Source organism: Vicia villosa, linkage group LG3, assembly GCF_029867415.1.
Source record: "Vicia villosa cultivar HV-30 ecotype Madison, WI linkage group LG3, Vvil1.0, whole genome shotgun sequence".
In the NCBI taxonomy this organism is placed as follows: domain Eukaryota; kingdom Viridiplantae; phylum Streptophyta; class Magnoliopsida; order Fabales; family Fabaceae; genus Vicia; species Vicia villosa.
Genome location: NC_081182.1, coordinates 18,220,566 through 18,247,535, shown reverse-complemented (window position 1 = coordinate 18,247,535; position 26,970 = coordinate 18,220,566). Strand labels below are relative to the sequence as shown.

At 40.9% G+C, this 26,970-nt stretch overlaps 1 protein-coding gene across 1 annotated transcript; it reads left to right on the top strand.

Moving 5' to 3' along the window:
• The first annotated feature begins 20,661 nt into the window (after positions 1-20,661).
• LOC131660488 (chloroplast protein FOR GROWTH AND FERTILITY 2-like) lies at positions 20,662-22,885 on the top strand. The gene is made up of 2 exons (XM_058929730.1): positions 20,662-20,982; positions 21,826-22,885. Exons 1-2 carry the CDS (start codon positions 20,704-20,706, stop codon positions 22,657-22,659), a joined length of 1,113 nt encoding a protein of 370 aa, XP_058785713.1. The 5' UTR covers positions 20,662-20,703; the 3' UTR covers positions 22,660-22,885.
• The last annotated feature ends 4,085 nt before the right edge of the window (positions 22,886-26,970 follow it).

Sequence of the window (26,970 nt, the reverse complement as noted above, 5' to 3'; positions counted from 1 at the left end):
ATTTGAACACATTGCTCTACTTGTGAGGATGACCCTTATTTACCTGTATAACTTTATCCGAAAAAGGTGGTAGAATTTGAAAATTTTCCTAGAGAAGGAATCTACGGAAAAATTTACGAGAAAGTTATCTACATTGGAAATAAAAGAATGCTACGAAAGCAGGATCTAAAATATGTGAAAGATCTTTCCTACTATGTCACTTCCTGTTTGAGGCCAATTAATAATGATATACTATGTAACACAGTTTTCCTGATTGGCCTTGTGCATGCTGACTTCTTTGAAGAGCTAACCATTTGCAAAATTATGAAAAAAGGGAGGAGTAATGAGGAAAAGTGGTGTATCTGCTATGTGCAGGTAAATCTGGTGTTTGTTTAGTACTTACTGTTCAAGAAGTGCTAGTGTTGTGCTTCATGCTAGAGCATCGGGTAGGACATCTGGCCTTTGTATGTGGGCAAATAAATATGAAAGTTAGGTGACTTGTGTTAGTAGATTTTACATATCTTAATCATTAACTACTAACAGTTTGAGTTATGCACGACTAAGTTATGAATGATTGCATGCTAATGATTGTTAGTTAGTAGGACTGTATGCTACTAGCTATGTACTAATTGGGTACATGCATGACTAAGTCTGTGAATGATTGCATGTTTGATTGTCTGTTTGGTTTAGAGCAACTGAATGGATTTGTGTAAACATTTGATCTTAATGCTACTAATTGTTGCCAATGTGCTTAAACTCTGATATATTGAAGAAAGTTATTGCTGCTGACTGAAAGCTCTGATGAAGACTAGTGCTGCTGCTAGTGGATGAAGGGTAGTGATTCTACTAGTTGTCACTTGTTATGTTATGAACAAAGCGTCATGTCTTTAAGATTTGAACAAGTGTTATATCTTAAAGAGATGTTTTGCCATAATTTGGCAAAGGGGGAAATTGAAGTTCATTATGAAATGGTCCTTTACATTGATTGCATTTTACAAAACAACAACATGAAAGAAGTGTTCAAAGTGTTTAAGTTGTTCTAGCTTGCTAAAGCTGTATGGTTGTGTGGAAGGGACACATGTTGTTTTAGTTGCTAAATTTATTCAAGTTGCTCTAGCTTACTAAGAATTTATTTTTATTAGGTTAACAATATGATTATATGATTTGTTGGACAATTGTGAAGATCAAATCAAATTTAAAGAGATTTAAATTTGAATTTGGACCAAACCAAATCATATTTTTGTTGTTGGAGATATTCAAGCATTCAAGTATTCATTGAAGATCTTTTAGAGTGCTACATTTTGTGTAGTGTATTCCACGCTAATGCCCTAATAGGATTGATGTAGAATCTATATGTACACCTTTACATTTAAGAAACTTAGCATAGAAGGTTTGTCTAGTTGAGTTATAAAATTTAACATCTTTCAATGAGTTGATTAAAGTTGATCACTAGGTTTTAGTGGTTGTAATTGTAACACCTTAAACCCCGAAACATAATTTAAATTAATTAAACGAGAATGTTGGTTGTTCAATGATTTTTGTGCCATTGCTTAGTTTCTGTATCTGAAATGTCACCCATGATTTCAGGAACATGTTTTTCAACATTCTGCACTATAATGTTGGTGAGATGCTGGTATAATATGGGGTCTCCCCCTAGCAATCATCTTCCTCCCAACACATTTCTTTCTCATAGTATTATCACCAAATTTAACATGGTTTCTTTCTCCTATAAAGTATCTAGTGCTTCTGCTATCAAAATAACAATCTTCACAAAAAATACCTTATGGGAGGTATAAATATGAACAAGAATATTAGGCTTACCACACCAAACTTTTTGATATTTCCTTTGAAACTTGTTACCTGACATTGTTCATTCTGTTTTCTGAATATGAGTAACACACATATTCTTTGAGTTTGATGACTCACCAATATATATATATATATATATATATATATATATATATATATATATATATATATAACATCTTTCATGTCTTTGATGTGAGTAGTGAAAGTCACAACATTGTTTGCTTGATTAGATTCACCTTCCTTATCATTAGTGACATTGTATATTTTTCTTTGTTTCCTTGAAAAACGTGAGTATTCAGTTTCAATGTCCAAAATCTTTGCATTATAGACATTTGACCCAATTGATATTTTCACCACCTATTCCTTTAAGCTGAAAGTTACAGTTCTTGAAATAGTGTTGTTGATTGTCTTGAACATTTGTAGAGACATTACTCATATACCTCATATCTAGTTTTCTTAATATTTTACTAAAGATCTTAGCAAGCCTGAGATTTTCTTTAGTATCATAATCTACTTAGTCTTCACAATCTTCATAATTGTCTTCAGCTATATTCTTTGAAGGATTCTTAATACCATTCAAAATATATGTCCGATGAACTACTCCTCCTTCTTTGATAATCTCCATCTTGAACATAATAAGAACCTTGGAACACACCCAAACAAAACAGGGTGCCTTCTCTGATGCAAATTGAAATTTTGTTCTTCATATGGAGGGATGTCAAAAACAATGTCTGACCCAATGTGTTTGACAATATACTTACGCGGCAGATATAATAATAGCAAAAATACTAGTAACTAATGAATTATTAGTCTTGTTCGGTGCAACGTCACCACATCTGAGGGACATTCAACCAAAGAAAGGAAATCCATTCTCCATTGTAAAAGTACAAATGTTCAACGTCTCTCTTCCTAATATTACCCGTGAATTTCTATTAAGGACTTCTTATATATCAACTTCACTCCCTAATAGTCAAAAGGACAAATGAGCTTACTATGAATTCCCCCAATTCAAGACCACTTTGCTAATACTACCCATGAAGATTTGTTCAGGCCCCCCTAAGTAAGAGACCCCTCTCACTTTCACTCAAACACTCTCCCTGTGTTTGGACAATTACAATATGATTGAAAGATGGAACAACTAAAGACACACGAATATTTTGTTCTCCAGCTTACAGAATTAGTATCTACGAACAAAATATTACAACAAAAACTCAAAGACAAGACTCCACAAAAACTCTCTTATAAATTAGTTTTTTCTCTAAAGTTATGGGTTTCACAAAGGAGATGAACTCCTTATGTAGCCACAAATGTCTAACTCCAAAAGCCCATCATGAATTCTTTCACACTTCTAAAAGGCACATGAGATCATTCTTCAATAATGATGATATCTAATCTTGATTGATCCCTTTGAATAAATATGAATCTCTTGATCCTTCTTGTTGTATTTGATTCATATCACATCCTCCAAGAAAAACGCATGATCAATCAAATCTTTATTACAAAGATTAAGATCCTTGATTGATACAAATTAAGCATTCCACATGCAATCTTGTTAGAATAAGATATTTTCCAAATCAAATAAAATTCTGAATCTTGAACAAATCAAATAAAATCTTTACTTGATATAAATTACAATTTCAGCTTCTCAAGTAAACGATTTAGAATAAATCTCTTGCAGAAACTAAATCATACTTTAATAAAGATAGAAGTTTAAGTGCAAATCCAAATCTTATAATTAAAACATATCTAATTAAATCTCTTCATGGAATAAATCTTCAATCAATATTTTTGCATATCCAATTTCAGTACAATCTTGAATAAAATAAATTTGAAACAAATTTTTCTTTAATATGAATCCAATCAAATCAAATATTCTTATTTGAATAAAATCTTGTCCAAATTGATTTAGATTAACTAAAGTAAACTTCTCATTATACCATAAGTAATACGAATTTTCTAACCAAATACTAAAGCGATCAAGTAATGCAGAATGAGCAGTCTACGTATCAAGATGTCAAACAACATGTTCTAGACATCTTGCTAAACAAGTTGCTTACAACCAAATCTTTTTATCAAACAACTTTAGCAGAAACTTGGACTTCAACAAATCTAAAGTGAATGAGAATTCAATCAGTGTAGCACACATATCAAGATGTCACGCAACATGTTCCAGTCATCTTGCTTCCATTTTACCTATAAAAAAAGAAAATCAAAAGAACAACAGACAAAAATACATCAATAATTATGAACAATCCATTTTCAATCACTGAGGTTACAGAACTTTAATCACGCCTTAAAAGTATCAGGCTCATCATTATGTTAGCAAAATGAGTTGGTACATATATGTCATGACACAAATCACAAACAAATGCAAATAGTGACATAGCGATCCAACAAAATGCTTAAACTTCCACCTCATATTTGAGCTTCAAGTCTAACGGACCAAAAGTACCACATCGGTGCTACACCCCAGCTTAGAAAAATTCCATCTAAAAAAAGTATAAAATATTTTCACACTTTAATACTTTTTAGGTTAAATATGTTTTTGGTCCTTGTAAAATTAATAAATTTTATTTATGATTCCTATAAAAATAGACATGTTTTGGTCCTTACAAAATTATTATGCCATTAGTTTTAGTTTATGTTGTTAAATCAATATATATTTTTGAATAATTATTTTACAGACATGTTTAGAAAGTTATAAAAAGTTTATCGAAAAAAAAGAAATTTAAAATTTGATTTCTAAGTCGAAATTTTTATTACTTTTATCATTATCTTTTGAAATTTTAAAAAAATTATATTTAATTCTTCTCATTTTAAAAAATTTTAAATGATGAAAAAATATTTTTTAGTATTCTAAATATGTATGAAAAAATTTAAAAGTCTAAGAATAATTAAACAATTTTAAAATATAATAGGGACCAAAACTAAATCTATAAAAATTTTATAGGAATCAAAATATATCATTTTTTTATAGAAACTAAAAATAAGATTTGAGATATTTATATGCATTACATATTAAATAGCTAAGAATTTATGGGAGTTGTGTAATGGTATGACTATGAGCCTAAGTAGGTATTCTGGACTGGGCCAAGATTCGGCCCAATCTAGTTTCGGCCCACTTAGCATTGGAAGCCCAAACCACTCCATGTCCCATAAAGAGCAATCAAGTGCTCGTCTTCACCGTGCCCGGCACAAGCGCTTCCCGTGAGCAGTCTAGTGCTCGGCATGGCGCTCCCCGCGAGCGCTTTCTCCACTGGGGACCCCTTTCTCCTCGTAGGATTCCTTCACTTCCAACCCCCCGAATAATACGGAGTCCACGTGGTTCCTAAAAGACCGCGTCTCCCTTGAACTTCGGAGCGGTTAACCAGGACAGAGGACACTCACGCACCTCCGGTATTTCCGCCCAGGAAACCTGTCAGTCTCCTAGTTGGGCCTGGAAATCCAGCCCAATAGCGAGATCATGGCCCAGCGCTAGGGGCTATAAATACCCTCTTTCACTAGAGGGTCAGGTATTCAATTCTTTCTGACCTTTAGCTTGTACTTGCACTCCTTTGCTCGTCTTCTTACTTTGGCATCGGAGTACCTTGCACGTACACCCCACCTTTCACTTCACAAAGATCCAACACCCGAGCAGGCCTTAATGATCCGTCTGATCAGGTACGATCAGTGGCGCCGTCAGTGGGAAACCAAGCTTCCCCGTCTTTAACGAACAAAGATCAAAGCTAATTCATCCTGCGATCATCATGGCCGGCAACAACAACACCAACCAAACTCCAGATCCCTTCCACCTCGATCCTCTCATTCACGGTACCCCTATTGAAGGACATAATCGACATCGACGAGAGTGACAACAGCCCCCTGCTGACGGGCAAGGGAGACCAAGGCATGAAATCCCCCAACCCAGCAGGAACGAGCAAGCTCAAAACAACAGGGGCGAGCAAGCTAACAACAGGGGCGAGCAAGTTCAAAACAACAGGAACGAGCAGCCTCAAGTCCATAATAGGCCAGAGCAAGCTCGAAACCAGAACAACGAAGCTGACTCCAAGGACGGGCAACGAGCCTCTTCCTTCACTCACACCTCCCAGAGGTAGAGAACCCAGTATGAGGACGACCAAGAAGAAGTCGATGCCCCCGAGGACACTGAGTCCACCATTGTCCTCTTGCTTGCGGCCCTCAAGAAGACCAACCGCCTCATCCAACAACAAAGTGAGCGGATCGACAGGCTGGAAAGGAAGCGACGATCGCGGTCTCCCCCGCGGAGACGCCACCGATCGCGTTCCCCCTCCTCCTCTCGCTCCCCGCCGAGGAGGCATCGCCGCTGATCACCTTCATCCTCGCGCTCCCCACCCAAAGGTGCCGTCGTCGAAGATCCTACTCTCGCTCTCTTCCGCGAAAGAGCAGGAAGAACCAGAAGCCTGAGGTGGAAGAAACTGGAAGTCTTTCTCCTGATCAAGATCACCGAGGCCCCACCAAGATCGTGGTGAAGACCCACGAGCGTTCTCCTCCCGAGGACAATCGCAAAACCTCTGGAAAATCACAAGAAAAACCTCGGCGAAAACACAGCAACCGTGGAAGACACTCAACCTCCCCCGGACCAAGTGACGAGGAAGACTTCCGCAGCCCACTATCGGAAGAGATCCGACGAGCCCGCCTGCCCCGGGGAATGGAAAAACCCCTACCCTGGATCCCCATGACGGAACCACTGATCCGGACGACCATATCCGGAGCATCGGAGCCGTCATGGATTATCACGTGGTCCGAGGATCCATCAAATGTTGGATATTCCCAACCACGCTCAGAAAGGGAGCAATGACCTGGTACAGGAACCTTCCTCCCAACTCCATCCACTCCTGGGCAGAGCTCAAGAAACTCTTCTCCAACCACTTCACGGCCTCCCGCCGACAACCGCAATCTGAAGCAACCCTCAAAGCTGTCATCCAGGGTACCGACGAACCTCTCCGAGAATATCTCGACAGGTTCAACAAAGAGGCCGTCTAGGTGCAGACCACTGACCATATGAAGAGGTACCTCCTCGAACGAGGGCTCCTCCCAGGGAGCGACTTCAAGAAGGCCATCAAAATTGAGAAGGTGCGCACCATGGACGCCCTCCTCCTCAAAGCCCAAGCTTACATTGCTTTCGAGGAAGGCGAAGCAGCCGTGAAGAAGGCCTCAAGAGGCAATGACGCTGCCCGCAATTCAAACCAAGACTGCTCTCTTTCACGCCGAGGCCACGAAAAGAGAAAAGATGACCGGTCCCGCGACGCAAAAGAACATAGGGGGCCATCTGGTCGTTTCAATGAGTACACCCCCCTGATCGTGTCACGCGAGCGTATTCTGTCCGAGTGCAAGAGCACCGAGTTCAAAAATTCCAACGTCAAGCCGCCGAGGCTAAACCCCACCTGGCCGGGGACCGAAAAATCTAAATACTGCAAGTATCACAAGAGTCATGGGCATCTGACCGACGAGTGCATACACCTTAAGGATGCCATCGAAACTTTGATTAAGGAGGGTCGTCTGTCTAAATACATGAAGAAGGGAGAATCTTCCCGGAGAGAAGGACCTAGGAACTCTGACGAGGACAATTCACCAGATGGCCGACCATTGCAAGTTGCTCTATCCATCACGCGACCAGAGGACTACATACCTTCAGTTGGAGCAACCTCCGCTCTGAGCGCATGGGAAGGATTCCCGACCGCAATGGTCATCTCTAATGGCGGGGATCCAGGTTCTCTCACGATCAGCTCCGTAAAGAGAAAGTTCGACGAGCTGATCAGCGCCAACTCAGACCTCGGCCCAACCCTCTAGAAGTTCAGAGAGAAGTCAGACCCAATCACCTTCTACCTCGAAGAGCTCCCCGCCGGAGCCCTAAATGCTACAATCCCCCTACTCGTTCGAGCGAGGATGGCAAATTTTGATGTCCAACGGATCCTGATCGACAAGGGAAGCTCGGTCGACATCATGTATTCTCATCTTTTTCAGACCTTCAAGCTGGACGACTCCCACCTCACTCCGTATGTAGGCTCCGACCTCCAGGGTTTCAACGGGACGACCACCAAACCCTGGGGATACATCGAACTGATAGTCACTTTCGGGGAAGGAGAAGCTTCCAGACAGGTTAAGACACGATTTCTGGTGATCGACTGCAAGACTCTCTACAACCGTATCATCGGACGCCCCACTCTAGATGAACTCACGACCGTCCCCTCGACCGTGCACCTAAAGATGAAGCAGCCAGAAGGATATTCGACGCGTCGATGAAGGGGTTACAACTAATTGCTCCTCCCTCCACCTCCAACAAGAAACCAAGAGCCGAAGACAAGCCTCCTCGAGAAGATCTTCAGCAACCAACCAACGTCAGCTCAGTCGACCTCGACGCTCGCTTCACAAAAGAAGAGCTGAAGAACGGCGAAGAGCCGCAACCTAAGACAACTCATCCCGTCCGACCTAACTCGGACGGCGACTTTGAGCTCGTCCCGCTGGGCGACAACCCTGACAAGGCCGTGAAGATCGGCAAGGACATCCCCGATCTGCCGAGGAAACAACTCGTAGCTTGCCTTCGCGCCAACACCGACCTGTTTGCTTGGAGCGCAGCTGAAATGCCCGGACTCGACCCTGAGGTTGCCTGCCACCATCTCTCCATTGATCCAGCCGCAAAGGCAGTAGTTCAACATATGCGTCGGCAGTCTCCCGAGAAAGCGGAGGCTATCGAGAAAGCTGTAAAAGACCTCCTAGAGGCAAATTTCATTTCCGAGGCCAAGTATTCAACTTGTCTCTCAAACGTTGTACTAGTTAAAAAATCTAATGGAAATGGAGAATGTGCGTTGATTATACTGATGTTAACCGGGCTTGTCCCAAAGATGCTTATCCATTGCCTAACATTGACAGACTGGTCGACAACTCGGCCGATTATAAATTGTTGTCTTTTATGGATGCTTATTCTGGTTACAACCAAATCCCCATGACGAGGTACGAAAAGCAGTGCATGGCGTTCATGACCGAGTCGGGCAACTACTACTACAACGTAATGCCCTTCGAACTCAAAAATGCCGGAGCCACTTACCAGCGAATGATGAACAAGGTATTCTGAGGAGAGATCGGTGACACCCTCGAGGTATACATGGACGACATGATCGTCAAATCCCGAGAAGACACCGACCACACCACACATCTCGAACGAGTATTCGAGCAAGCCAGGTCCTGCAAGATGCGTTTCAACCCAGAGAAGTGCACCTTTGGCGTCCGGGCAGGCAAGTTCCTCGGTTTCTACTTAACCGAAAGAGGAATAGAGGCCAACCCGGATAAATGCCGAGCATTCTCAGAACTCCCCACACCTAACAATAAGAAATCCATCCAAGTCCTAAACGGGATGCTCACAGCACTGTCCCGTTTCGTCGCGAGGTCCGCCCAGCACGCTCTCCCATTCTTTAAATTACTACGCAAGGAAGCAACCTTCAAATGGTCCGAGGAGTGCGAAAAAGCACTATCCCACCTCAAACAAGTCCTCTCGGAGCCACCCGTCCTCTCCCGACCGGAAAACGACGAGACCCTATACCTTTACCTAGCCGTCTCTAACGAAGAAAGTCGCGCTGGCGTTGATAATAGCCGCCCGAAGACTGAGATACTACTTCCTCGCCCATACCATCGTCGTCCGAACCGACTGTAGCAACCTGCCCTAAAAATTATAACTTAGAGAGCCGCCACCTATTCTGAAGGGCGAATAGGAAACCCTACGCAGTACAGAGATCAGGGTAAGATACTATATTCGGGTTAAGGGAAGGTGTTAGGCACCCTCAACCCTTTCCTATTGACTTTGAATCTAAGGTGAAGGTTTATGGCTAAAATATTGAGTAGGGGAAAATTGAGATTTTAGGGAGGGGGACTCGCCTTGTTGCCAAGTGCCTACGTATCTCCTTAGGGAGAATCAGAGTCAACGTAGTTCGGGCACAAGGTTGTACGCCTTAGAATTGGAATTTGATTTGATTTGAAGGCTTTTTGAATGGCCTATCGTAGTTTTGGAAGTTGTGATTTGAAAGGCATTTTGAATTGCCTGATTGAAAAGGATGAAAATTCGTAGTGTCGTGGTTTAGTGTGTTTTAGATGTTTGGGCGTACAACCCTGATTTTAATTTGTACTATTAATCGCGATGATCAATAGGTTTGATCACCATAATTAACAGATTAATAAAAGCATTGCTAATTATTCTAATCGATTGGTTCGATTATCACCGTTAGCAAATTGATGTGTTTTAATAATTAATTATTGATTTTTATCGTTATCCCTCATAATCGATAGATTCGATTACAAATAATAACGAGTTTTAAAAGGTATGCTAATCATCGTAACCAATAGATTTGGTTAAAACCACTTAGCAAAATAAAATGTATTTTAATTTATATTTATTTAAACGATTAAATAATTACTACCCACTGCGATCAATTGATTTAATCGAAGCGAATAATAAATTAAATTCTATTATTGTTTGGCTAAAACCTATAGAAAACCCTAATCCTAATACTTTGGCCACTGGCCAATGGGGTGGGGCAAACCCTAATACATGATAACATTTCTCGGGTTTTATTTAAATAATTAACACCAATTAAATAAATTATTTGAAATAATCGAATAATCGGGAGATAAATCCAAAATCCTAATATTAGTCTAATCTTAATTTATTAAATTAATTAAACCCTAAATTTACTTCTAAAACTAAAATAGATAATATAAATAAAACAAGTTTATAAACTAATAAAATAATAAACAAAAAAACCTGGATAATAATCCTGCGTGACAGCCTTGCAAAGGTCCATGGTATGCTTGCATCTCCCTGGGCGTTAGATTTGAATCATAGGAGATCCTATGGTTGGGAGATGAGGGAGTATCATGTATGCCTTATGTGAACCACACTGGATCCTGTGGAACCTTAATTCAGATAAAATGAAAAAAAAACCAAAGATGCCAGGGATCGAACCCCCATCTTCTTGGTTACAAGTCGTTTTGCCTTACCAAGTGCACTGCTTTTGTATGCTGTTAGTAATATGAGACACAGAAAATAAATATGAAAATAAACACCATTGATAGAAAATCAAACAACCAGCGCGTGGGTCCCATTAGCTGTTTGCGCATCCAATCAGAGTTTGAGAAGACCAGAGTAGCAGCGTTGACTGACCAATCGCGCTCCTTGGGAACGCCACGCACGCTCTGACCTCCATCCTGGTTTTTCAGACCCGCCGTGTGCGGCGGTTTCCGCCTCCTTCTCCGATTGGCGCGATAGCCACGCCTGCAAAATATGGAGAATAACATTCCAAGATTAACCCTACCCCCCCTAAACCAAGGCCTGCGAATCTGATCGTGGCCTCTGTTTTGGCTGAAAATCGCTGTAGCAAGGGATACGACGAAGCAGAAGCTTCGTGCCCTAACCATGGCAGGTGATGATTCACGCCACGAAACACCCATGTTTTACGTCCATCCTGCCCCAAATAGCTTTATGAACGCAACTATGCACCTGCAACTTGTTAGTTCTTCGTGAATCAGCGAATGTGAGTTTCAAAAAAACGTACCTTGGGTGCAAATGAGTACCACGATTCTGGGGACGCTTAAGATATCATAAAGACCTGGCCTGATTCCTGGGAGCCTTAGGAATGCGAATCACCGCTTGAAATTGATGTGGAAGTCCTAGAAATCGAACACCAGTTTTCTCACTTTTCTTGGAATTTTGTATCTTTAAACCCTAGCTCCCTTTGCCCCTCTTTTCCTCCCCCCTCTCCTTGTCCATATTTTAGAATATATATGCCTCCCTTTAGGGTTTCTTTTTGGGCTTGGTCTCTTGTTTTAAACCCTTAAAATATTAGAGAAAGTTATCACACCAAAGTTGCTATTTTTGAAGTATCTCCTTATGCCCTAGCTTTGCACGTTTTTGTGGACCCTCATGGTGTTAATTGGGCTGCAAATATGATCCAATACCAAAGCATAGATTTTATCCATCTATTTTATATTTTTATTTAATTTATTTGCATTTTAATTTGAATAAAATTCAAATAAATATAATAAAAATGATGAAAATATGGGGATGGATTTAGAGGTCTTCATCTGGGTCATGAATATGTTTGAAGTGAAAATCTTAGGCCCATTAGTTCAAAAACCAAGTTTTGAGCAATTAGGGTTTCATGCATATCTTGAAAATTGCCCAACTTCAACCATGCGCATCTCTCTCAATTTTAATCATATGAATGCGTTCTTGATCATTTTAGAAAGCCCAAAGTGTCCTCTAAATGACCCTTTTTGTTTCATCTTGATTGAAGCTTCCATGCTCAAGTTATGAGCTTTGACTCAAAAGGTGTTTCTATTGACTTTTAAAAGGGACTTGTAATGTTTTTGTCCATATCTCCCAAAAGGTGCATTTATTGATCTTGGGCTAAACATCAAAGTTGTAGAGGATGAAATTTCCTTGAGAATAGGCTTTGGTTGGAGAATTTTTGACAAACCATGCGAGAGTTATTACCGGTCAAAGTTGAGTTGACTTTCCCCTATAAAAAACCCTAATTTGAACCTTTTCTTTGTTCATTTCCGAGTTTTTATTAATGGATCATGATCAACCTTTGATCAAATGATGGATATCACTTCAAATACTTGATGTTGACCAAAAGTCAGGATTTTTGACTGTACTTTGACTATAGTTGACTTTTAGGTCAACATAGTCGATTATTGATCACCTGAGCCTTTGAATGGGAATGCCTTGGGATTGAAGTTTGATAATTGACATGAAGATACTTTGATATATGTGAGATACCTTGAGATCCATTTGAGGCCTTGAATATTCACAATCCTTTGATAAAATGAAAACCCTAGTTTTGGAGATCTTTGATTAGGAGAGAGTGACCTGAATAAGCCTTTGAAGCTTGAGCCATTGAAGATGAATAGAGGAGGGCAAATTTTGGGGTATGACATCGACCAACCGATCAAACAACTCCTCGGCCGACCAGATATGGCCGGGATGATGCTGAAGTGGTCCCTCGAGCTATCCGAATTCGACGTTCAATACGAAAACAGAAAAGCACTGAAAGCCCAGGCGCTGGCCGATTTCGTAGCCGAGATGACTTCGATCGCCACCTCCCCTCCTCCTGTCGAGAATAAATGGACCATCTACGTAGATGACGCCTCCAGCTCGCGAAGCGGAGCCGGCATCATCCTGGAAAACGACGAAGGACTTATCATTGAAGTATCCTTAGTTTTGTCTTTCACCACGTCGAACAACCACGCCGAATACGAAACCTTCCTAGCGGGCCTACGACTCGCCGAGGATGTGGGTGCCCGGGAGGTAAAGATCTACACCGACTCCCAACTCGTCGCATCCCAAGTCAACGGCGATTACCAAGCTAAAAACGACGTGCTTGTCGAGTATCTCGCGCTGGTCAAAGTTAAAATGAAAAACTTTGCAAAGGTAGAAGTCGAGCATATACCTCGAGAGCACAATTCCCTAGGCCGACGTCTTGTCCAAACCCGCAAGCATGAGGAAGAAAGACGGAAACAAATCAGTAATCCAAGAAATATCATCAAGGCCAAGTGTAGATAAGAGTGCACCCCACCTACCAGTGCTCGCCATAGGTGACGCTCATTACTGGATGACCCCGGTGTACAACTTCCTTACAAAAGACGAACTACCGACCGACGCGAAGGAGGCCTCCACGATAAAAAGGCAAGCCTGCTCATACGTCATCGTCGAGAATAAGCTATACCGGCGAGGATTTTCCATCCCTCTCCTCAAATGCGTCGACGCTTCTCAAGCGCTCGAAATACTGCAGGAACTCCACGAGGGGATCAGCGGCCAACACCTCGGCGGCCGATCATTGGCGAGAAAGGCTCTCAGGGCCGGATACTATTGGCCGACCATGCAACAAGACGCCAAAGAACATGCCCATAAATGCGATAAATGTCAACGCCACGCCGATATGCACTTAGCTCCCCAAAACGAGCTTAAATCTCTATCGTCGCCCTGGCCCTTCTCCACCTGGGGGATGGATCTCCTCGGACCGTTCCCAGTGGGATCGTACCAAAACAAATACCTGGTAGTCGTCGTAGACTACTTTACTAAATGGATAGAGGCCGAAGCGCTCGCCAAGATTACAGCCCAAAACGTACTCTGTTTTTACAAACGAAACGTACTCGCTCGGTTCGGGGTACCACAGGCAATAATAACCGATAATGACACCCAATTCACCGATCGGAAGTTCCAAGAGTTCGTGGCCAAGCTCGGCACCAAACATCATTTCACTTCGGTAGAACACCCCCAAACAAACGGGCAAGTCGAAGCGGCTAACCGAGTCATCCTCCGAGGGCTGAAACGAAGACTCGGCGAAGCTAAGAAAGCTTGGGTCGAGGAACTACACAGCGTACTCTGGGCATATAGAACGACGCCTCATTCGAGCACAGGCGAAACCCCGTTCAGATTAACTTACGGCACCGAAGTCGTAATTCCCGTGGAAATCCGAGAACCCTCTCGTCAGACCGAGTCTCCTCTCGAAGAAGAACTCAACGACGAGGCTATGTGGGAATAACTGGACATGGTCGAAGAGATCCGAACAGGGTCTTCCCTCCGTGAAGCCAAGCTAAAGCAACAGATAGCTCTGCGCCACAATACTAAAGTCATCAGACGCGAGTTCGAAGTCGGCGCCCTAGTGCTCTGCAGGAACATGAAAGACTCGCGCGAGGGCAAACTCGCCCCAAACTGGGAAGGCCCATACCGAGTTTACGACAAAACCGAGAATGGCGCCTACTACCTTGAGAACCTCCTCGGTGAAAGACTAGCTCGGCCTTGGAATGCTGAAAAACTCAGACGCTATTACAGCTTGAAACAAGCTAACACTCCCCAAGCGCTCCTCTCGAACACGAGAGGGCAACCGGGCACGGACTCGCGTCATGGTACGAACGCGAGCTCTCCACGACAACGACAGTCGGAACTCCCAACCGAGGAATAGAACCGGCTACACGGGGAACTCTACACCTATACCCACCGTGGCAGTACCTGCATGGCAGAATCCCAGCTCGCGATGGGACAGTTCACGCCGCGAGCGCTTGGCCCTGACCGCGGTCTCGTGCTCGCTAATAGCGCACACCTGCTCTGCGCACCCGGGTCGTACCCCACACGCCCGGAAAATCAACCTAGGCCGAGCATAGTCCAAAAACAAAATACTTCTAAGTGTAATATCACTCACCCGGAGTACAAACATGGTCCGATCACAAATTTCCTGCAGCAATAAACATTCTAAACACAGAGAGGAAAATCAAAATATAAACAAGATTTAAAGGTAGGGAGTTAATTAAAACCCGACCAAACTGGCCGGTGATATCCGAATGTTACAAAATAGACGGGCACGCAGGCCCCAAATATCCCGGGCAATAGCCCTAAAATCTAGGAAAGAAACAAGAGGCACGCAGGCCAAGAAAACACAGGCGCGCAGGCCCAGAATATCAGAACAGAAAAATCTCATTCTTCCTCATCAGGGGTGCCGGGCACAATCTGACCATCCACGATCCTCGACGCAAGACCAATATTGTCTGTCTTTAGCCCCGGGTTCAGAAGACTCAACTACTGAACTGCCTTCCTAAACCCAGCTTCGGCCATATCAGCTAGTTCGAGCTTCAAGTCGTCGATTTTGTCGACAAACTCGATCCTGGTCTTTAGCACAGCTACATCAGAGGATTCCTCCGCCGCCGGCGCCCAGGACTATTGGAGGTCAGAAAACTTTTTCTTCTCGGCCTCCACTTCCTTATCCTTCTACTTAATGATATCCTCGATCCTCTTCCTCGCCTTCTCCCAAGCCGCTTTCAGCTTAGCCACCTCTTCCTCGGCAGTCTTTTTGTCAGTCTCCGCCTTCTTCAAGGCATCAGCGGAAATAGTGCCTTCTTTCGCGAGCACATGAGCCATCTCCATGACCCTCATGACCACAGCAGTATCGCAAGCAAGCTGCTTGAGACGGGCAGGAGCAGTCATTCCCTCGACGCGACGGACTTCGTCCGGGGAGACAGACAGAGGATACTTCTCGAAGAACTGACCCTCTTTGAAGCACGGAGGGAGCGAGAATCCACGGCCGGGCCCCAAGTTCGACGGTTCTTCCCGAGCCGCCTCAGCCGTGCGCATCTTCTTCGGAGTTTTCTCCCCCTCCGTGAACACCTGAGGAGAGCCAGCCGACCCTGAATTATCTCCGGAAGTAGTTGACCGGTTCTTGTTCTTTGCTCGGACCCTCCTCGCATCATGGGATATCTTCAGAAGCTTCTCATCCTTCTCCGGCATGGCATGTGAAAAAAAAAACAAACAGATTAGCAAAGGGCGTTACTAAAGAAGAACAAGAGAAAAATATCCTAAAAACCACCTAGCAGCGCTCTAGTCTCCTCGGGTGTCCTGCAGGACAGAAGAGCTTTCGTGTTGATGTCCCGCACCTCAAATTTCGCTACACCATCCACGTCTTATACAGGCTCACCACTCCTCGTCACCCACCAGGTCAGTGAGAAGCTATCCACGTACTTGCATAAGACCGCGTAAGACGCCGTCTCCTGCTCATCCAGATCCGCATCATCACAGGCATAACTCTTGGGAGGAAGATCGAAATGCCCCCTCAACCAGAAGAAAGGGAACATGCTACAAAGCTTGGTCCTGACCGCACCGGTTTCGTCCCGCTCGGGCCTCTCATCCTCGTCAAGGACCGTCACCATCCGAGCCAACGGAGCATAAGCTTCTCAGCTTTGAAGACGAACAACGAAATACTGATCTTTGAAATCCTTCACCGAATCGACGCAGATCTGGAAAAGCTTACGGTCAACATTCTTGAAGGAGACCCAACTAAATCGCCCACTGGTCGATTGCCTCTGAACACGAAAGCAACGACCAAACAGGGCAGTAGTAGCCCCGATTCCCAGATAATCACAAACAACTTCAAACGCGCGCATGAAGGCGAAGGCGTTCGGATGTAGCTGAGACAGAGCCAATCTGAGACCGGCCAGCAGGGAAACTTGAAAACTGGTGAAAGGAAGGCGGAACCCTAGCTCCTTGAACACATACTCATACATTGCAAAACTATCCCCGGCGAAACGAGAGCAGATCTGATCATTTTTAGACGGACACCCGACCTGGAAATTTAGAGGGTCGCTGGGCCCCCTATCTTCAACATCCCTGAATGCCTGGTTCAGAGATTCGGTGTATCGGGAAACCACAGTCAGAGGCTCGTCGGCCACCCAATCGACACTACTCTCACACTCATAGTCGAAGAGTGGGGTCGGCGGAACTACCTCCTCGGCACCGGAACTAGGGGAACCCTTCTGTTCTTCCCTCTCCTCTATAGCCCCGAGATGAGAGATGTCAACCTTGATCACCTCAACATCGGAACTACTCGCAGTTGTCTCCCGCGAACTAGCCCACGAGCTAGATTTCGACCCTGACGACGAGCTAGATCCTGAATGGGAGTCACCTGCATGCAGAAGGAAAAAGTGAATCCGACGGTCCATCAAATCCACCCTTCCACCGCGACACAAGTGAAAGGGTAGAGCGGCAGGCACCGAAGCCCCCGGCTAAACCCCTCGTCAGAGATGCACTTGGTTGCTAGCCGAGGGCTCACCCCATTAAACTTAGCAAAAATCAAACAAAACATGCGCGCTCGTGTCCTACGCAGCATGATCGACGCAATCCTTAAACGCGCCGAATGTATTTATGAATGAGCCAAGGGAAAGCATGAGTTCGTCGGCCAGACCCATGGGTTTGACGAGCCAAATCACGAAGGCACCGGGCAGTGACGGAAAAATCAACTATACTACTAACCCATCCCGGGCATCGCTTGAATAACCCGAGGAGACGGTTATGGCCTTTGAATATCACGAGGAGAAACTGCCGACTTAGACGACAAAACGGCAGAAACGCACCCTATAAATTCCATAAAAACAAAGAAAGATGTACATAACCTAGAGTTAAATATCAACCGTACCTGATAGTGACATGTTTCCAACAGATTTGAACGTAATCCTTCAAGTAAGCGTTGTCAAACGATGGAAGCCTGGAAAAATCAACGCTGAAGCCGAGCACGTAAACGGAGAACAAAAAATCCCAAATGAGGGGGTTTATCCCCTTTTATAGAAGAAACGCTCGGAATATGAAACGTCTCGTCGGCTGACACAGCCTTCCCTAGGCGCCGCCATCTACCCCTAGGCAATCATTACTCAATGCCACGTCAGCGAGTGAGGGTCACGCGCGGTCTCTCGTCTCCCACCGTGAACAGCTCCGTCCGAGCGCGATTGAGAAATGAGGATCAACTGGACATGGGCCGACCACTGGCGAAGTCGAAGCTCCTTACTCGGAACTCCGACTTGGGGGCTCTTGTTCTGGACTGGGCCATGATTCGGCCCAATCTAGTTTCGGCCCACTTAGCCTTGGAAGCCCAAACCACTCCATGTCCCACAAAGAGCAATCAAGTGCTCGTCTTCACCGTGCCCGGCACAAGCGCTTCCCGTGAGCAGTCTAGTGCTCGGCATGGCGCTCCTCGCGAGCGCTTTCTCCACCGAGGACCCCTTTCTCCTTGTAGGGTTCCTTCACTTCCAACCCCCCGAATAATACGGAGTCCACGTGGTTCCTAAAAGACCGCGTCTCCCTTGAACTTCGGAGCGGTTAACCAGGACAGAGGGCACTCACGCACCTCCGGTATTTCCGCCTAGGAAACCTAGCAGTCTCCTAGTTGGGCCTGGAAATCCAGCCCAATAGCGAGATCATGACCCAGCGCTGGGGGCTATAAATACCCTCTTTCACTAGAGGGTCAGGTATTCAATTCTTTCTAACCTTTAGCTTGTACTTGCACTCCTTTGCTCGTCTTCTTACTTTGGCATCGGAGTACCTTGCAGGTACACTCCCCTTTCACTTCACAAAGATCCAACATCCGAGCAGGCCTTAACGATCCGTCTGATCAGGTACGATCAGTAGGCAAATCCAAAATACATCATAGATCATCCATCAAGCAAAGTGATACAACAAAATAACTCACACCGGTCATTCCTACAAACTAACATGCCTATTGATTAAATATCTAGAAGCACCAACATGTTCACATAATTTCGTACTATATGGATCACATATTCAAACTTGATAAGTGCCACAATATTTGTAATAAGCTACAAGAATAGACTCATACTTATCGAGTGATGATCTTAGAGATCTCCCTAATTTAAATGATTATATATAGCGTATAAGAGCATACACATCGGTGGTAGTATTGTGTTGTAAAGCTACAATGTGTCAGAAAATATTATTATTTAATCTAAATTAGACTAAATTTCTATACCACAGTCCACAGGTGCCAAATAATACCACGGTAGTTTAGAATAATTGTGAGACAAGTGGGACCCAATTTAAAATTTTAAGTGAGTGGTATGGATGTTTGGAAAATTTAGTGAAGTGGTAAAATAATTGAAAAGTGTAAAAAATATATAATAAATTAAGTAGGATCCATTTATACCACTAATTTGGATAGCATGGATGTGGATGCTCTAAGAGATCACTCCATTATCTAAATAAATGGTTCACCCTTCTTACATGATCAAACAATCAACCTACTTACTTGTCACTTGTTATCATATTGTCTTACTTTAACATTGAAATATCTTTTACAGCTACACCACCATCTTCCGCACTAGCACTTGTTCGAGGAGCAGGCAAGAAGATTACAAAAGATACAACCAATAAAATTAAGAGTACATTACCTATTCATGCAATCCATTCCATAAATTCACCTATAAATACACTGTTAGACACTTAAGAATTCAAGTTAGACTCTTTGAAACTACTAAAAGAAAGTGTTGTTACTTGGTGAAATTGGAAAACTGAAGTGTTACTTGTCCAATTTGTTTTTGTATGGAGCATGATGGCATGTGGCAAAAGCCTGTCAGGCGTGTGCCTAGCATAAGCAAGCGCATGTCTATTGACATTGTGATGGAATGTTGATTTGTTGAACGTGGACCTAACAACATCACTCACTAATCAATATTGGCCCAATTTCACCTACTCAAATTGGAGGAGCCTATTTTCCCACCTCTACCCAATTTCACCACTAGATTCATAAATGCTGATGATTATGATAATGATTTTAACAATAATAGAGTATTAATAATTTGAAACAAAAAATAAATAACAATATGAAAAATATCATTTTTAATAGTATGAGTGAACTAAGCTCTAAAAAAATATTGTAGATTATCTATAAACAAAATGTAATAACTATTAAATCCCACATAATTATGAGATATGTTTTACTAATTGATATTTAGAATTAAATGTAACTAGAGTGCTTTTAATATAATAATTTAATTATAGTTATTCAAAATTAATATCAGTTATAAATAAAATTAAAAAATAATAATTTAATTATAGTTATTCAAAATTAATATCAGTTATAAATAAAATTAAAAGATAATAATTAAATTATTAATTAAAAATAAGTTCTTAGAAAAAAAAATGAAATAAGTTAATTAAAGTAATAGTTAGAAATGTAAGTTATATACTATTGATTGATATTTTTCTAATTAAAAAAATTGACAAAAAATACTTTAACCTAAAATACAATTCAAGTAAATAATCAATCCTCCCGCCATCCCATAAAATGTATCCTATTTATTTTTAAGAAAATAATATTTATTAGAATATTTTTATTAAATATAATTAATAGTTACTAGAATTATTGAATAAAGTAAAAGTTAATCATAGAAGTTGTTTTAATAAAAAAAAAAGTATTTTCATTTCACATTGGACAGCAAATTATTTGAAATTATGAATAAATTTTCAACAACAAAAAAAGAGAAAAATGGTAGGGTTTGGAAACCTTAATTAAAGGAAAGAAATATTGTTTGTGCACTACATTTGTGCTTTTGAAAAAAATAGATAGAAGCATGGATAGGCTTCTATCATCTTCTTCACCCCCTTCTCTCAAAACCCTCAAACCTTTACCATTCTTCAATCCACCTTTTCGATATGCATCAACTTTCAATCTTTCCCCGTCAAAACGCTCTTTCTTCACACCAATTTCTTGTAACCGCCAAAATCCATCTCCATTATCATCATCTTCCATTCAACAATCCAATAGCTTTCCAACCCTTTCTTCCGAAAATTCGGTACCCCAACCCAATTCTCTCACTCAGATCGCAACCGGGGCTTTCCAGAAACCAAAGGTATTGTTGTATTTTTTCCCCTCATCTAAGTCAATTTTTTAGTTGTTATTTGTGTTTCAAGTTTGTTTCTTGGGGAAATTCCATTTGATTATCTGAATTAGGGTTATTAATTTTATTAGGGTTATTTTTTGAAATTGAGATCTGTATGTATTTTAAAATTCAATGATTTGGTTATTCTAGTCTGAAGTTAGGAATTTGCCTTTAGAGGGAAAGTGTAGGGATTTGGATACGACTTTTATATTTAAACGTGATTTTCATTTTTGTGTGATTTTTCAATGGATGTAGCATCTGATTCCTTTCCTTTATGCAACTAAATCCAAAATATTGAAAGGTGAAGGATCTTTCTTGAAACTTATGTAAAAAGTGTCTCGGTTTCCGAAAACGACGCCGACATTTGTTATTCTTTTAAAATGATTAAAAGGGTTGACGTGTCGGTGTCATTGTTGTGTTTCTGGTGTCCGTGCTTCAGAGTAGAAACTTAAATTTCATGCTATATTTAGATTGAATTTAATTTAACAGTTCTGTTGCTGATTAAATCTTAACACTGTTTGGGGACTAGGGCATATTGTTTTTTTTTCTCACAGGCTTTGTATATTTTTCGTTCCTTAAGTAACTTAGCTCTTCAATTAAATATTCTTGCCTATGAATCATGAGGATTAACATGGAAGAAATTTGGATGTATGAAAAGTTTCACTAGAAGATTACGGTGATGTAGGTGACTTGACATTTTAATTTATTGTCTTATGTGTGATATTCCATTCTTCAGTTTGATTTTGTTTTACATCTTTGAAAAGTCCAGTGTTTAAATATGTTTCTAAAAAATTGTTATGTATATTGTCTCAGGCAATAACAGCTCGGACTATTGTAATTCTCTCTGCTGTTGTAGCGTTCTTAATTCAACCAGCTATTGTACCAGCAGCCTTTGCAACGTTTCAAACGGCTGCCGGAGGTCCTGCTGCAGCTGCAGTTGGGGGAAAATTAATCCGCACTGAGCTCCTGAGTAGTGCTTGGACTGGTTTTTTTGCTGGCTGTTTGCACACTCTATCAGGGCCGGACCACCTTGCTGCTTTGGCTCCTTTATCTATTGGTCGCACCAGATTGGAGAGTGCTGCTGTAGGAGCCCTTTGGGGTTGTGGTCATGATGCTGGTCAACTTATCTTCGGCTTAATATTTTTAATATTGAAGGATCGACTTCACATTGAAATTATCCGAACTTGGGGCACTAGAGTGGTTGGTTTAACCCTGCTAGTAATTGGTGCTATGGGAATTAAAGAAGCTTCAGAAGCTGCTGCCCCATGTGTAGCCTTAGAAAATGGCGAGTGTGATGTGGGTGTCTATGAATCACTTAATAATCCATCACCCCGAAAGAAGAAGATTGGTTTTGCAACATTTGCGACAGGGATAGTTCATGGACTGCAACCAGATGCATTGATGATGGTATTGCCTGCCCTTGCTCTGCCTTCTCGTTTGGCCGGTGCTGCATTTCTCACCATGTTCTTAGTTGGAACCGTAGTTGCAATGGGAGGTTATACCGTGTTCATAGGTTCGTGTAGCCAGGCACTAAAGGATAGAGTACCTAGAATAACAGAGAAGCTGACTTGGGCTTCTTCCCTTATCGCAATAGCCCTTGGATTTGCCATCATTATTAGCCAGTTTTTTGGGTTTACACTCTACTAATACATCTTCAATCTGCAAGGTACCTTTTATTTACAAACACAGTTCGGGTCAAGAAAAAGTAGAGAGATATTAGGGAGAACTTTGTTTAGATTAAGTTCATGTGAAATTGTTTCTTATTGATTATTTGATTTTGCTTTTGAATGTCTATAGTTGTATGTTTAATGATTCTGCAGCTGAGAACTACGTAGCTCATTTCTCAAGTATTTATCGATTTGATTTTAGTTTATCTATGTTTAATACACGGCATTTGTTAAATAATTAGTGCATGTTATCATTTTCTTAATGTGTTTTTTTTTTTCTTTCTCTTTAGGCCAGTTTCTTTATCAGTGTGGATTATACCGAGCATAATCAAAGAATGAAAGGATCTAAATCCTTAATAATTCAAAGATTTTTTTGACAATTTAATTTGAAGTTAGACTTCATTTTATTGACTTTTCTTAACCTCTCTCTTGCACCCCTCAATTCTTGACTCTGACTTGGTCATCGATGTTAACATTGCCAAGTTTGCCACCGCCCTCTTTACTCTAACATTGTTGTTATCTCTCTTCCAAAGTCATCGGTTTGAAAAACCAGTGCATGTCATGAATTATGATCCGATTTAGTATTTGAATCCAAGCAGAAAATATGTGTGATCATTGGGACGGATTTATCCAACCTATCATCGAAGCTCCGTAACAAGTTTTTTGGAGAGAAAACAGAAAGGAAAAGAAAATGCAGACTATGGTTTTAAATAACTCAATAACATCTGCTTGCAATTTTGATTGTTGGAATGTCATATAGTCAGCACATTGGTGGTGGTTGTATCGAGGTTAAACAATTATCCTCTCTATTTTTAAGGAAGAAATTATTTTTGGTAGGGGTGACAAAGACATACCAGGGGCGGGGCGGACATTGTTGAAGGGGTGAGTCTAAAAATTTTGATCCGTCGCAAAACAATAAAGGTGAGGGCATGATACTTTTAAGACTAAAAATTACAAAATCATGTTAATGTATTTGCTAAAGTCTGGAAAAAAAATGGGTTCCTCTTTAAAAAATGCAGACAAACTGCACTTATGAGTGGACCTATTTTGCCACCCTATATAGGGAAAAAATATCACAACAAAATTAATGTACGATTAAAAATCTTTAAAATCAAATTATAAAATATTACAAGTTATAGTATTTAGCAAAGAAAAATGCTTATTTGTAAGAAAGTGGAAAAACAAGAAATGCAAGAATAAATCCAACTATCCATTATTACCACAACCCCATGATCCCTATTAAAAAGGAAGTTAAATTTAAAATTAATTTAAAATTCACCACTAGAATAGTGACACATATTCATTCTTGCATTTCTTCTTCAAATTACTTTGTACTAAATAACACTAATCGGTGACTAATCGGTGTTGGCAATCGGCAGGTTTGTCCAATATTATTGATTCCCGCATTATTAATTTTCATGATGATGTTGCTTCTGTTCTTCTGGATATTTGTAGTAGTGAGGATAGTATGCTGGCAGGGAGAGTTGCGGTTATGATTGATATTTTGTGGAGAAACCGTAACAACATGATTTGGAACAATGAGAGTGATGCTTATTCTAAACTTGGTTTGAATGCTTTCTGTAGTTGGCAGGAGTGGTTTGTGGCTCAGGATATTGGTAGTCGAGATCATGTGCACCCTTATCAGCTGATATGGAGACCTCCGTTGGAAGGCAGATTAAAATGCAATGTTGACGCAGGATTTAATATTAATCGGGGTACTACTAATAGGGGCTGGTGTATTCGAGACCATATGGGGCATTTTTTTTTCTGCTGGTACCGCTTGGGATTTTGGTTCCTTCCCAATCCTGGAAGCGGAAGCTTTGGCCCTCAAAGAAGCCATTCTTAGTGCTATTGATTTGCATCTGGAGTATATTATTTTTGAGAGTGATTCTCAAAATACGATTCATGCCATTTGTTCTGATGTTAATGGTTTCTCTGAGTTTAGTTCTATTATTTCGTCTATTCGTAGTTTATTGGATAATTTTCCCAACTTTGAGGTAAAGTTTGTAAAGCGCCAAGTGAATTCGGTTGCTCATGCTTTTAATGCGGCCAATTCTTGGACTAGGCGTAGTTTCTTTAATATGGTTCCTCCTTGTATTGACCATTTACTTATTAATGATATGAGTTGAGTTTCCTTTGTTAAAAAAAAAATATTCAACATCATTTCTACATTAAAAATTGTAGTTATAAGTTTCAAAATCTAAATAATTAAGATTATAAATTGTTACAAATAAAATTATATTATTTTACTTCATCTTTAGAATTACAATTTTGAAAAAACTGCATACACTTGTCTTCTCGTGTATATATTGTTTTGGTTTAATTTAGAGTTGTCAAAATGAATAATTTAATCTTAAAAGGATCGGTTATGGTAGACTCTAGATTTTTTAGAGTTGAGTCCAAAAGATTCTATGTAATATGTTCTGAAGAATTATTATCTGAGTTCGGACTTAAATGGGCTTCGGGCTACGAAACACTTAACAGACTTTTTTATTTAAAAAAACTTTATAATACATTTTTAAGTACTATATTATCTCTTATAAATACTATAATGTGTTTCTAAATACAATATATATCTAAATTGTATAAAATAATACTTGAATATTTAGGATAAGCGAAAAATTAATATAATACGAAGAAAGAATGTTCATTATATTAATGTATTATATTTAAAAGAGAAAGATTGAGCATCCGAAACTGGTTGTGGAATGCCCTGGACATAACCATAGTGTCGCAGACACCTCTCAGGCAAGTGTCTAACGACTAAGGTCTCCCACCTCATATAACCAGAAAATAAAAAAGATTCATCAAACTCACTGTGGACTTTGTGACATGTGTATGGTGTCCAGATGATATCATCTACTGTCAGCGCATTAAGCCTCTTCATGTACTCTGCAACACCACCTGGATGTATTTGTCTGACCTTCCATCTCCTCGCCCGTAATTATTTTGAATATTTCTTATGATTGTAGCTCTTTATCTTTAAAGTAGTTAGTCTAATGAATAATCTATCCTACTATTTTCCGTCACTTACATCATGAAATCCAATTGTTGCTGGATCTCTCACAATGATAAGCTTGTATCTTTTCCTAAGTTGATTAGTCAAAGAAACATATTCATAACAGTTTAACACATGATAAAATGAAGCATTAACAAGACATCATTTACACAAAAGACTACATTATATTAAATTCACATTTCTCAACATAAAAGGTTTTAGCTCATGGTGAGCTTAGTACATACATCAATAATGGTTCCTAAGCAAAACATAATTAAATATGTGGTGAAAGAGAAATGATAATCTAAGAGAAACTTCTTCGTCTTCTTGCAACGGTTAGTCACCATGAGACGACTTCTGTTATGTTAGATACATGTAGTATTAGGGGTGGCAAAACAGGTCATGGCCCGTGCACCCGCCAAAAACTAGCGGGTTGATTTAGGATTTGGTGCCGCCTACTCGGCGTAGCCCACCTCACACAGCCGCCGTGCCACGCCGCACGCATTCGTTGGGCTGGCCCGCGGGCCAGAACCTATTTTGCCACTCGTAATCCCACCCTAACAAAAGTGATGTCTCACTACCCTCCCAATTAAAACGCCACCCCCAAATAAAAACATATGCTTACTACATGGAAATGCATATAACCAATGAAAAGGTAATACTGTTAATTCTTATAACACACCTCAAAGATAAAAAATCTTGCAATATGAGACCCATTTTGCTCCAACAAAAGTTTCTTTTCCTATAGAAGAAAATATCAGTCACACAAAAGAAATATCATCTTATTCAATATATCCTCTACCCTTAAGTAACAGACAAGAAAATAAAGAAGATCTAAGAAAAGTAATTCCAACTCCTTTAATATCTCATCCTTTGGCACCATCTCCAAAAGTAACATAACTAGCGGTGTGAGGCTTAATGTCCACCAAGAAATTCTTCAGTCATGTCATATCCTGGAACATCCACTGTCAAAGTATCAATCTTCTCTAGAAGAGACTCTAAAAGAGGTATGAGCTATGAGACTAGTGATGACATCCTTCATTTTCCACTCTTTTATAGTTTAAATCCTTACATGATTAGTCTGTAACATAATTATCATATGTGACCATACTTTCCACAGTAAAGACATTTCCAAATCTGAAGCTTGGCTCTAGTTTGACATGGTTTTTCAGCAGGAACAAATCTCATCACATGGTTTTTATTTTTATTTTTTAAATTCTAATAATTCAACCCTATACTAGTAGTTCTTCTACCTCCTTTTACATCTTGAAGAATTTCATCCAACATATCAGG